The sequence below is a fragment of the Apis florea genome, unplaced genomic scaffold, assembly GCF_048593485.1.
Source record: "Apis florea isolate Af1SG1 unplaced genomic scaffold, ASM4859348v1 contig_3170_pilon, whole genome shotgun sequence".
Taxonomy (NCBI): Eukaryota; Metazoa; Arthropoda; class Insecta; order Hymenoptera; family Apidae; genus Apis; species Apis florea.
The window spans coordinates 6,083,753-6,097,349 of NW_028256714.1; the positions used below are offsets into that span (position 1 = coordinate 6,083,753).

General features: G+C 27.5%; 1 protein-coding gene across 4 annotated transcripts in view; it reads right to left on the minus strand.

Annotated features, from left to right (window-relative positions):
• Amph (amphiphysin) overlaps window positions 1–12,840 on the minus strand; it is a 58,951-nt gene extending 46,111 nt beyond the window's left edge. For 3 of the 4 annotated variants that reach the window (XM_012485668.3, XM_012485667.3, XM_012485666.3), the window contains exon 1: window positions 12,615–12,840. In XM_012485668.3, the coding sequence (XP_012341122.1) occupies window positions 12,615–12,683 (69 nt within the window). In that variant the 5' untranslated portion in view covers window positions 12,684–12,840. The remainder of the gene's footprint in view (window positions 1–12,614) is intronic. The other variant, XM_003692973.4, reaches the window with a different exon arrangement.
• Between the last annotated feature and the right edge of the window lie 757 nt (window positions 12,841–13,597).

Genomic DNA, 13,597 nt, shown 5'->3' on the forward strand with positions numbered 1-13,597 from the left:
GATGACTAAGAAACCTTCTTTTCAGAAGGTTTTTCAAGGTAAACCGCGACTCGATTATCGAAAAAACTCACAAGTGCAAGGAAGGCAGTGGCAAATGACTTAGCACATTATATAATTTAGTGTAAAAAATGAAAATCACCGAGCATTAAGCTTGAGAAAAATGATAAATAATTACTTCGTAAACGATGCAGGTACTTACAAAATATATTGAAATACACGAATACATTTGAAAGTATTTTTCGACATGTTCAAAACTAACTTTAACTTGCACACTTTCCATCAACATAATATTCACTTGTGAAAAATAAAAGTGGAGAGTTACTCTCTTTAAGCCTCACACGACAATATAAACATTATCACATTTTTGCAGCATCAATTCTAAAAGCCAAAACACAATTATATCATAAATAATATAATTTTTTAAATGGAAACAAAATGGAGATAGATTGAGACAATTTTATCTCGCTTAAACTTTACTTGTAATCGTAACTTAATAAATAAACGTCGATCGACATTTTTGTATATCTTTTGTTCCCAAGTTAATCTCTCCAAAGTTATTCCGCGTGTTCCACGAATATATGAACATCTGTAAAAGAGAATAAGGGCAAAATATCGATTAATTGTATCGCATTAATTTGTTTAAAGGCATTCTAATTGGAGAGCATTTGAACGACAGATATGCCGACATTAACCTTTTTTCTGGCGAGGAACGAAGTGTCTGCCGTAGTTTCGCTGAGAATAGCAGAACTAGGTCGTAACCCAGTTGAAAGAATCGCGCGCCCAGTTTCAAACGCTAAACACACTTACCGTTTGTTTTCCCCTAAATAACTGTCATTTGTTTTCCCTGTTCAACGGATCAACCTTTCCCTCCGATTAACCGCTATCTATCGTTTTGCATGCACAACCGGCAAACAGTTAATCAGCAAAACCGGGTGCGTGCGTTTCGTAGATTAGCGTGAAACTGTTTGTGACGAGAAATCACATACATTTCTTGCTAGGAAATTACGAAAACGTTAACTGTCAATCATCATAAATTATAATTAAGGATGGAGATAAATTAATAATTTTTTAACTTTTCACAACAATGATCGCGTCGATGAAATGAAATCGAATGGGTATCGTGAATATCAATATAATAAAAATTAAACGACTTTTGAACTTTTGAACATTGTACCGGATATACGAATAAGAATTTTTTTACACGGATTAATATCGTGTAACAATGTTATATTTTTAATATTATCCTTGATAATATTAATCTTTATTCATAAACGAACATTCTTGAATAAATTTTCCCATAATAAATTTCTACATTGTCGATTAATGAGAATTAAGAACGAGATGAATAATCATTTTTCAAAATAAAATTTATTCAGACGAATTTTATATATATATATTTCAACGATATTTTGTATGCAGAATATCCTAGTTCTTCATTCATTTCATTTTTAAAATATTCAAGGTAATTTTAATATCAAGAGAATTCGACGAAATTGTGATTTAATATCATTAAATTTTGCCAAAGGATCCAGAATTTAATAAGAAAAGTGGTCTAATATCGACGAAAACTGTAATAACCAATAAAAAAAAAAAAAACGAGATCTTTCATAACAACGTAACATTGAAACTCCAGAGAAGAAGCAAGAAAAAAAATTCCAATCCAAAACGTCAACTCTCCCGCTTCGTCTTTTTCTTCTCGTCTAAACTGGAAGACGACTGGGCAGCAGGTGATCTCGACCTGAATTTCCAATCTAATTGAACGAAACGAGGCGAGCGAAGATTACAATAGGGCGACGATGATTCGTCCCATTTCCGTTTCGTGCCGAATCAACCGAACGTCTACGTCCCCTCTCCCTTTATCCTTCTCTCCTCCACGCTCTCTTCTCTCTTTTTCTCCCCAGCCCGGTACAGCGTCGTTTCCTGCCTCCGTCGACTTGTTGCATTTCGCATGCACCGGTTGACAACGGCACTCCAAATCCTTTTGCCTTCCCGTTACAAAGCGCAGGATATCAGACCAGAAGATCCTGTTTCTCGGCTAGCCAACCTGCATTTCCATCAATGAGACTGTTTTACGAAGCGAGTCACTTCGTTGGGGTCTTTGGCTTGGTTTAACGAGCGTTTAACGATAATTGAAAAGTTTTTGAACGATTTCAATTCGCAATTTTATGGAGCAGAGGAATTGATTGTTATTTCTTTCTTTCTTCTGTGGTAATTCTATTGGAAAATTTTAACAACGTTTGTGCAATGTGATTGTTGCGCACTTCAGTTTTATTTATATATCTTGTCATTTTATTTTTTTCGTGTAGGATAAAATTATTTATTGAAAAATTTTTGAACAGTTTAGGAATAATTGTTGACACTTATACGGGATGTTAATACATTCGTGGAATATTTTGGGAGGGCTTGTTTAGTAAATTATAAGTAGACTGCGGATGTTTGTGCATTATTTGCACAGAAAATTTGACTGGATCGAAATAAAGTGCGCGTAATGTGGAAAAAAATTCGAAATATTCAAAATGTTTCGTGTGATATTTAAAAGAAAAAAAAAAAAAATGGAAAAGATCTCTATTTAAATTCCATATCTAATTTAATTAAATCAAAATTTCAATTATAAACATCCGCAATCTATGTATAAGCAATTTAAATTTATTTATAGAGTGGAATAGCGATAGAGTAAAATGTTCTATCTTTGTCGTATCCTTGCCTCGTTTCGTCTCCGTCTCGCTTGATTTAATGTAAATTTAAATTATTTAATAAATAAACCTCAATCAACTTTTGTGCTTAAGCAGTAACATTATTGAAATGGTAATAAAAAACAAGTCTCTAGATTTCTTTCAAATTTCTCTTTCGCATAAATAATTTCCCTTAGAGGAAAATTGAAAACTATTATTCCGAATATTTTATTCAATTCATTTTATAATCGCATAAATATACGTTAATTTGAATCTTTTTTGTTTGAACAATTGTTTTTAAAATTAATGAAAATTATATTATATATTTTAAAAATTTATCATATTTTAATTTTACTTATTTTAAATTGCTAGAATTTATTTTTTCACTCGTCCCCGTGTTTACGAAATATACAAATTATGTCCGAAGAAAAAGAAAAATGGACGCAACAAATTATATCTACTTAAAGAAAAAGAAAAATGAAAAACTCTCTCTAAAATAAAGGTAGTCATTGCCACTTACGCAATACTCCATTTATTTTTCTTGGGAAGTCTCGTTTAACAAGTGGATAAATATACACTACAAGTTTATTACGAGCAACAAAAAAAAAAAAAGGAATAAACGAAACAAATCGATGAGAGTATATTAGTCGTTGCACCTGTTCCTCAATACGAAGGCAACATGGTGCACAGTATTCAATTCTTGGCACGATTTCAACTCGATCTTTCTATCTTTTTTATACTTGCGTGAAAACGCCAGAATTGTTTCGCAACAGAGATGGAAAACATATCTTTATTAAGCTTTTTTCTTTAACGTTATATCAAAACTACGAAAATACCAATTAAAAATTGGATAAATAAACAAATTAAACAATAAATATAATTAAACAAAAAATTTATAAAAAACTGTTATAAACAAAACCGATAATTTAGCTCTAGAAATTATATCTCGATATGAAGATTCTCCTATCCGTTGGACTGAGAAAAAAAAAATCAAGTTCGCGGTTTTTAATGGGTGGTTATACACTTGTCAGAAAGGCATTTACGAGGAAATTCAGTGGAAGGGGAGGTAAAGTGTTACGTAACGTCTGTTCTCCATTTGCTAGCCGCTTCACGAGTGTGCGAATATCAGTGTGTTCTGCTCTCTCTCTCTCTCTCTCTCTATCTTTTTCTCTCTCTCCACCGATGACCGCCTTTTCCGTCTTTTTACTCGGCCGGAAAGGACGATGGAATCGGCGCCGTTTATTAATATCTGTAAGGTTCAACGTCATCCTCGTATCATCGAGCTCGTGTGACGTTTGTGCTTGTAACGCATATAGCCCGCGGTGAATGATGTAAGAAGAAAACGTTGCCGCTTACGTACAAGATCCGGCGTACGATTTAGCTCTAAACGTGGCGAGAACAAGAAGAAAAGAACGGGAGAAAAGGAGGAGTTGAAATGTGCGCGGCAAAGCGAGAGAAAAAGACAGAAAAGATGCGCGCGGTTTCAGTTGAAGAAACGCGAGAAAGAAGAGGTCTCTGCATTTATCGCTAGGCGTTCCGTATTTATACCCAGTTAACCAACTGTGCTGGACCCGAGCCAGCGTCATCGTTTTTTTCATTTTATCTCCCTTTGACTTGTCTAGCTGATGGAGAATCCTTCGAAGAATAAGGTCTCGGTTAGAAATATTTGTCGTCGAGGTAAATTGTTGTGATTATGTACGAGGTATATGTTACGGTCAGTTTGTTCCGAACGAAGTTGCCGAATTCTTAACGTTTAATAATTGTCAATCATAACGTACTTCTGAATGTATGTAGGAAATAGATAGAATGGAGTTGTAATGATAATTAATTGAGATAAATAAGAGCGAAAGTATCTAATATCGTTCAGCAAAATAATTGTCCAATATTTCTACATTTAATCGATCTCAAAATAAATTATTTATACTTCATATAGAATAGATTAGAATTGTTGAAGCCCACACATTTTTAATTAAGATACAAAAATAAATAATGTAAAGATTGAGCTCTGAAAAAATATCTAATATAATCTATTCTTCTAAAATAATTTTTACACGTATCTTCATTATTTATTATTACGTAAAATTTCTAATATTTTTGTTATTATTTATATAGGATTATATTTAAAATTTATATAATGAAAATATTACGGATAACATTTAAATATTTACATTATGAGTATCAAAAAAATATATTTTATCTTATAAATAAAATATTATAAGATTTTAAAGTATTTTATTTTTTAAGAAAATTTGGATTTACGTGCTGGAAGACAAATTTTTTTTTTTTTTTTTAAATTTACACAATCTTTATATCGTTGAAAAATCAATTATTGAAACCGCAGATTAAAGGTATTTACATTGACAATTAATTTGCTCAAACATTATTAAGAAATTATTAATAGATACAGAAGAAGCATTCACAGAATTTATAGATTTACTTTATCGAATGTAAAATTTTTCTCATTTACTTATTAATTATATGACACTAATTTCACCATTTTCTACATGCTAATACTTAAATATTAATTTTTAATGTACTCTTTAATAAAACGCACGAATTAAAAAGTACAATATAAAGATTATAAATACTCTGAGGAGAGTAAGAAAAAAGAGAAAAGAAAAAATAACTAATATAATTTGTCCGCTAAAATACCATTTTTCAAATATAACGAAAACGACGCCAATTAACTCGAATTCGTGCTTTCCTTCCCGTGATTTAAATTGGACAGCATCCAAAGATATTGAGAAAATTAAGGAAGAGCAAAAATATCTCTGAGGGAAAGTTACTAATACTATAATTTGTTGCTTACAAGTGTTAACACAGATATTAAATCGATAAAATCAATGTATAAGGATAAAATATTTATCGATATAAGATTTTCAAAGTATAGGTGTAATAAAATTAATTATGAAATAAAAATATTGTAATTTACTGCATAATAAAATATCAATTTAATGTGATAAGTATTATAGATAAGTATTATTTTAAAGTATTATGCAATATATTAACGATTATTATTGAATTGTTTCGTTTCTGTAACAGTAAATAAATACTTTAAACTTTTTTACACGAATCGACAAGTTAAACGTTACACACTTTTCGTTTTTTATTTTATGTCAAATAGAGTCAGTAGGCTAAATCAAATCAGATGAATTAAAATTTATTTTCAAATTTAATTATGAATTTTATAATAAATCTTACACAAATTAGAAATACAAGCTAAATTCGAAATTTCATCGATTAATATATATATATTGTCAATATTATATTAACAATACATATCGATAATTTTAATAATAACGTTTAAAACTTTAAAATATTGATAATATATGCACATTAATCGTCTGAACCCTTCTTAATGTAAAATTCGTTTTCGCTATTCAAAATTTAAAGTAAAAAACATATCCGTAATTATCACATTTTAAAATATTTTGGAATTACGAAGAAACTACAAAGAAAACCAAAACAATACGATTTTTACAATTTTTTAAATGATAAAATTTTTTATCTAAAAAAAAAAAAAAAAAAAAAAAACAAAACAAAACTGGAAAAATTTACCATTCTGCCACAATTTATTTCAATTCTAGGATACGTTTGCTTCCTTTCCGTCGATTAATAATTAAAATGCACATTTTCAAAAAACATTTAAAAATAATTAAGCACGTACGTACTCGAAAACGAGCTGAAACGCGGTGTCGTCCGGCTTACGTTTCACGGAAATTGGGATATAACCGCGAAGGGAGAGGCCGGTATCTTTCGAAAGCTAGAAGCTCGTAGATATATTTGCCGGCAGTCACGGAGCAAAAGCGTCCGGGACACGGAGACGAGAATAGTAACTGGTAGGCGAAGTTGACACGATAGAAATCGTAGCCTAGGGAGAACTATGAGCATCGAGGACTTCCGTCTCCGCACTTTCATGCGATTTTCTCGGCTGAAACAAGCAGAATCATCGCACGATGATACGCCTGTCCAAAGAAGAGCGGTTAAACTGTTGAATAAAAGAACGAAGAAGACAGAGAAAGTTCGATGCAATCCATTATGTTTACTTTCACGACTCGAAATCACCTTCATCACTCTCCTTTTAATTTTTCTGAGCTGAAACTGCTTCTAGGGAAGATCTTACTTAGACCTTGCTTGACAGCCTCACGAATGTGAAAAGATAATATTTATTTATCAACGAATTCGCGAAGTGCAATTTTTTATAATAATTTTGACGATTTTAAATTTCATTTATTCAATTTTGACGAATTTGTAATCGATTAGGTAACAAATGTTGTGACTGTTTATTTAAATATAGCATGTCCTAATTATTAATTGTCGATAAGCGTCTAATGATGCTTTTTATTATGGGTTTTTAATGATTTTCAATGTAGTTTTAAAAAGGTATTTATTGCAAAATTATCAATAAATTTGAACATTCTTATCTTTCTTACTTTTTTTCTTTTTTCTTTGATCGATTTCTACGGAATTTTCATACGAAATTAAATGATAGATACGTTTCTCTTGTTAAAGAAAGGTACAATAAGAAAAGAAAGTTTAATTTTACGTTTATCAAAAAATAAATCAATCCCGAATTTGGTACAAATGAATCACTTAGAATAAAATTATTTCGTTATTTTTTCGAAAAAATTAAATTTGAAAATTCATTTAATTAACTATCTTTTAACAGTATATATTTAATCTCGATTTTCTCAACAATAATAAAGGATATAAATGATAAAATTTTATTCTACTTTTTTAATTTATTTTTACATATGGAACAACTACGTTTCGATAATTCACATTTCTATATTTTCAATTAATATTATTATCTTTTCCTCTCCAAGTTATCGATATTCTGTTCGTCAAATATGCGGAGTATTAAAAAAAAAAAAATATTAAGTAATAAAATATTTTCTATAAATCATTGAGTGAATATAATTTTAAATCAATTAATTATTTATGAAAGAATTTATTTATCAATTTCATACACGAGCTAACGTTATAAATAAGCTACTTTTTATCTTGAATTTTATTTCAATAAAAATCTCTTTGAATGTCTACTCTAATCTGTACAATGTTGTGCAAACAAAGCTCGTTATTTCCACGCTCGTTTTCAAGGTATGATCAGAAAACAAAGACAAAAACTGGAGAACAGAGGCGGAGGAAGATTTTGATATCATCTATTTTCAGTTGGCACAAAAAAAAAAAACAATTTATTTTATATAAAATCCTTTATCTTACCAATGATATAAATCTGAAAGAATTACAAGATAGATCGGTCTTTTAGATGAATAAAATTATGTGAGAAATATCTTTTATTCCAGCAATTCTTGAATAAAAAATGGAAACGATATTCAACTATAAATATTCAAATGATGATTCATGTATAACAAATGTAGAACAAAATTAGACCTAGAAATAAAATACAACGAAATATCTAATATTTCATTAAATTTATTCTTTTCTAACTTTTTTTTCTTTTTTTTTTTTTTGTAAAATTATTATACAATCTTGTACGTTCTTTTTTTATACATTAGAACTAATTGAGAAACAAATTCAGATTAAAAATTGAACAATTTTTAAATATAAAAACGTTTGTTATTGCGAAAAAGATCATCAATTGATTATTTGAATAACCAAAAATCGACGTTCTATGAAGAGAATTGTTACACCATTTATATATATTATTTTCGCACAATTCTGTCTACGTTCTAGAAAGAAAAAAAAAATCATCGCCCACAATTCTTGTCCAAGAGAAAAGAAAAAATGTTAGAATAATGAAAAACATATCTAGCAAATAAATATATCACGGAATGATCCTCAAGAAATTCGAGAACAGAGTCAGAGTACTCGAAACGAGGCGAAAAAATATAATATTCGATAATAAAAATAATCTCGTTTAATTCTCTTCTTATTATTAAGCAATAATTATCCAACATAATTGAAAATTCATATAAAAAAGGAAGGAAACAATCAAACTCACGAATTTCACCAATTTACAGAGTGGTCATACGACACTTTCATTTCTAAGCTCGATCGACAGAGGAATACTTTCGGTTTCACCAGCAGTCAGGCAAATGCGAACGTAAATTCCGATATAAATGCGCGATACCGCAGCTCGATACGCTGCAGTTATACGATACGAGAAAAGATCTTTCGCTGTCTTAATGGTCTTTAGTTTCTCTAGCACATACAGATACACTGGCTTTCCTCGCCTCGAGTGATTTGGGGAATTTTTTCACGCGCGAGTGTGCTCTTGCAGAACTTTACAATTGATTCGGTTTACACACATACATATATATATTATTTTATCGTGTGAAAAAAAAATCGCTCGAAATATCGAGGTGATTAACATTTTAAACTTTGGGAATGAATTTTCTTAGATTATACGTGAGTGCAACTCATTATAGATGACTTTAATCGAATATTTGGGAAATTATTAAAATTCATGTGTAAAACGATATAACGAGAAGCTCGCGGAACTTGCTCGAAGAGCAAGTCAAAAGTCTTAGAAGGGTTTCACGCAGAATACCTTGAAGAGCTACTTTAGAACGATTCGACAGCTCGTTATCTAAAAGCGGAAGATAACATATTTTCGAACGAATTCATTTCATCAAATTTTTTTTTTTTTAGAGAATTCCAATCGATCCTCGACGATCTTTACGAAATTCTTGTAAGATTTTAAAGAAGAGTTAAAATGTTACAAATTATTATAAATTTTTAATCATAATTAATTTTTTAGGTCATGTCAATGTCAATGTTGCATTGCAACTCTCATTTCGAAAGTATGTCAAATTCAGCCTCGAATTAACAATTAACTTTCCTTTTGCAAAAATTGATTGTACCTACATAACCTTTTTTTATTCATCGATTAAAAAAAGTTTTCTTTTTTTTTTTTTTTAATAAGGATTAGCAATAAAATTTCTGGCCAATTTTCTTTTCTTCGCCGCCCTTTAAACTGGATTTACCATTAGCCAAGTTACACAATTCCAATCGTTTATTTTATCCAATTGAAATTTAATTTACATTGTAAATTTTAAACGATTCGAGTTTGATCAACTTACTTGATCAAAAGTTGCTTAAGTGATTTTATAAGGAATAATATTATATTTATTCAACGTTGCAATAGAACGTTAAATAATTTATATTATTATGTTATTTATTCAACATCAATAATTTTGATTTCAATATAGAAAAATTGGATATATATAATTTTCGGATAAATATTTAAAGATTAAATATATTTTAAAAGACAAAAAATAATTCCCTTTTCTATTGTTAATTAAATCTTCAATTAACAATTAACAATTACAAAACTTCATTCCATATGTTTGAAAATTAATCATGTTTTAATTGAATCAAAGGTATTCCACCATTTTTCTTTTTAATTGTAAAAGATATTCGAAGGCAGTCAGAAAATTGATCGAGTGCCATACCATTTTTAAATTTTCAATTGGATGTTTGATTTTATTTATTTTCTTCAATTTGAAACTATTCGTTCGTTTGGACGAGAGTGGTAACTCTAGCATAGCAATACCTTAGACCGGTTCTACCAGATAAGTCTGTATAACCACCATCACGAAAGCAACTTGGAAACACCTACGAATTAAACGATCTTACGGTATATTGCACAGGCTATCGTGTTTTCCTTCATTGAAAATCAAAATAGAAGAGAAATGTGCTCTCTTGTATTTTGTGAGAAAGATATCTTTGATTATCCTTCATTTTTCTACTCCACGTGATGACTCATTTTTTTACGATTTTGAAACGAAACGAGAAACGTCGTTATTATTTTATTATAAATTTTGTTATATATTTTAACCCAATATAATCAATAGATTGCGGATTTTTTTTATGCAAAGAATATGTATTGTTCATATTTTATATGTTTTATATATCTTACATAAATGAATATATTTTTTTCGCATGATAATTAAATAGTTAAATAAAATCATATTTTGAATAAAAATATTACGTTTAAATAATACCGTAAAGATGAAAAAAAAATCTAATTATTACTGAACTACGGATGTTTATCGTAAATCGAGATCTTCTTGATTATGAAAATGGAACTTAAATAAAGATATGTTTTGAACCATTGAAATATGACAATATATACTTTACTTTAAATGTTTTGTATATCACGTGTACATTATATATATATATATATATATATATATTTTTGTCCACTTAAATTTTCAATAAATGAATAAAAATCCGCAATCTAATTATTATTTTTTGTAATGTAAAATGATCACTTCCAGTCTATGAATTAATATTTTTAGATAAACGATATTAATTTATCATTGAAAGAAATATTATTGTATATTATTGTAATGCAAATTATAATAAATAATAATAAAATAATTATAATGATAAATATATAATAAATAAAAATATAATGAGTAATAAAATTATTAGTATTTTGGAAAAATCCTATTTTTTTAATATCTTGTATTGTTTAACATATGTTTATCGTTAAAACATATATCCATTTTAAATAATTTTAGTATTTTTTACATATTAATTACATATTTAAATATATTTTAATTATATAAAAATTAATGATACTATAATTTATTTATTGTTATTAAATTATTGTTATAATTATAAATTATTGATTCAAAAGTGAACTATTTATTCAAAATAATTAATCGTAATGCATTAGTAAAACTTGTACGAATATCGATAAACTTTTTTTAAATTTCAAATATAAAATATATATTTAAATATATATTGTATATTGTAAAATTTAAATATAAAATTTGAATGATAAAATTTGATAAAAATAATTATTGTTATATTAAAAATAATTTTGCATGCTTAAAATTTGAATATATTGTTTGAATATATTTATAATTAATCTTGATTATAATTAATACAAATCCGAAAATCGAAAAGTATAGTTTGAGTAACATATTTCAGTGTTCATTAAATTTAATACAAATATCATATATTATAATATATGATGTAGTTAACTATTATGTAGATAATACAAACAGAACAAAATGATGTGTCATTTTTTTTTTTCTTCAAAAATAAAGTATACATGCAATCTTGTTAAGCGCCTATTACATAATATAAAACATTGAAAAAAAATCAAATTGCAGTGAATATGTATAAAAAAATTTAATACATATATATATATAATGTATATAATGAAGTACATGTCGTATCATAATCATATTAAATTATATGTCAATCAATTTTATCTATTTTATGATTTGCATTAGTTTACCATTAATATTCTAATAAATTGTATTGTGCATTAGTATATAAAAAATAATTTAAGTTTAAATGAAAATTCTAAAAAAAAATCTAAAATATCTTTTTGAGAAAATTTATTTACAATTACAATTACAATTTATTTTATTTAAAGAAATTAATAAATAGAAATCAAGTATTTGACAGATAGTGAAAAATTCATGCCACGTGATAATCTAGGGTTCACAATAATTTCGTTTAGGGATATGCTAGTGACTAGCATTGAAGATACACCTCTAATATATGCATTACTACACTGAACCAGGCCCAAGAGTTGCATAATTGTCATTTTAAATGAAACTCTGCTACACAAGTGCTACATGTTTACCGCTTATATAAGTCATCTTTATACAAGTAAAAAAAAATCTAACGAATTACCGACTTATTCGCGAAATCGAATCTGATCTCTTAGAACAGTTGTCAATAACTATTATGATATGTCAAATTTTACCATTCACAATCTTATATAAAAAAAGCAAATTCCTTGAAGGGTTATGAGGCTATACATTAAGATATTTAAATGATAACATTTATTTATTGGAATATTTATTCATATAGAAATATAAAATATATAGGAATAAGAGTAAAATTCAGATGTTGTGTAAAAGAACAAATTCGTTCCGAACGTATGAACGACTGACATGCTTTTTGAAGAAACCTGTTACAAATATGTATATGTCTTTTCGTGGTACTTACCTTCTCTTTTGCTCTGCCTGCATGTTTTTGCACTGTCTTCGCAATCAATGCACCCTTACTTTCAGCCATTTTCTTCAAATTATTTGAAAAGCGATGACTTTATAACTTCTCTCCGCAAAACACAATTTCAACTTCTAAGCTTAACCGACTCTCTTTCACAACGAATCACAACCAAAACGCACGAACGGAAGCGCGGAGAAACACTGAAGACTCGACACGAAACTGCGCGCCGAGGTTGGATTATCACTTTTACAAGGCAGCGCCTACTGGCAGCACTGTACACGCTCGTTAATATTTTATCTATCGGTATAGTAGAGTAAAGATGACAATAACAGTAAATAAATAAAAAAATAGATTATATTAAAATTCGCTTAAACTAATTTTGAAAAATTTTTTTAAAATTCATAATTTAAAATAATTTTCAGTTATAATTAATATTTAAAGACAAACAAATTTCAAAACAATTTCTTTAATTTTTAAATCTTTCTTTTAAATAAAATATAAAAATAAAATTTTTAAAAATAATTAATATAATTTAATTTATATATATTTGTTATATAATATTGAGTATAAAAAATTCGTGTTATATATAATTTTAATAAATAAATATTCTGTGTATTCTTAGAAATTTACAAAATCATTTACAAAAAAATTGCAATATCTATATTTATTATTAAAATATTAATATATATTTATTATTATTATTAAATGTAATATATATAATCATATATATAATATATGAAATAATAAAAATATACAATTAGTAAATATTATAAATATAATTAGTATTTATATAATCATATTTCATTATTAATATATGATATGTATATTATAATTTGAACATAAAGAAAGACAAAAATTTATTTAAAATATCACATGTTATAGAAAGATGTAAAATGAGTATATAATTATGAATTATCAAAAAACTTAACAAATAATAATGCGAAGAGAAAAAAAGTTAGTAAGCATAGTGGTTTTATTAT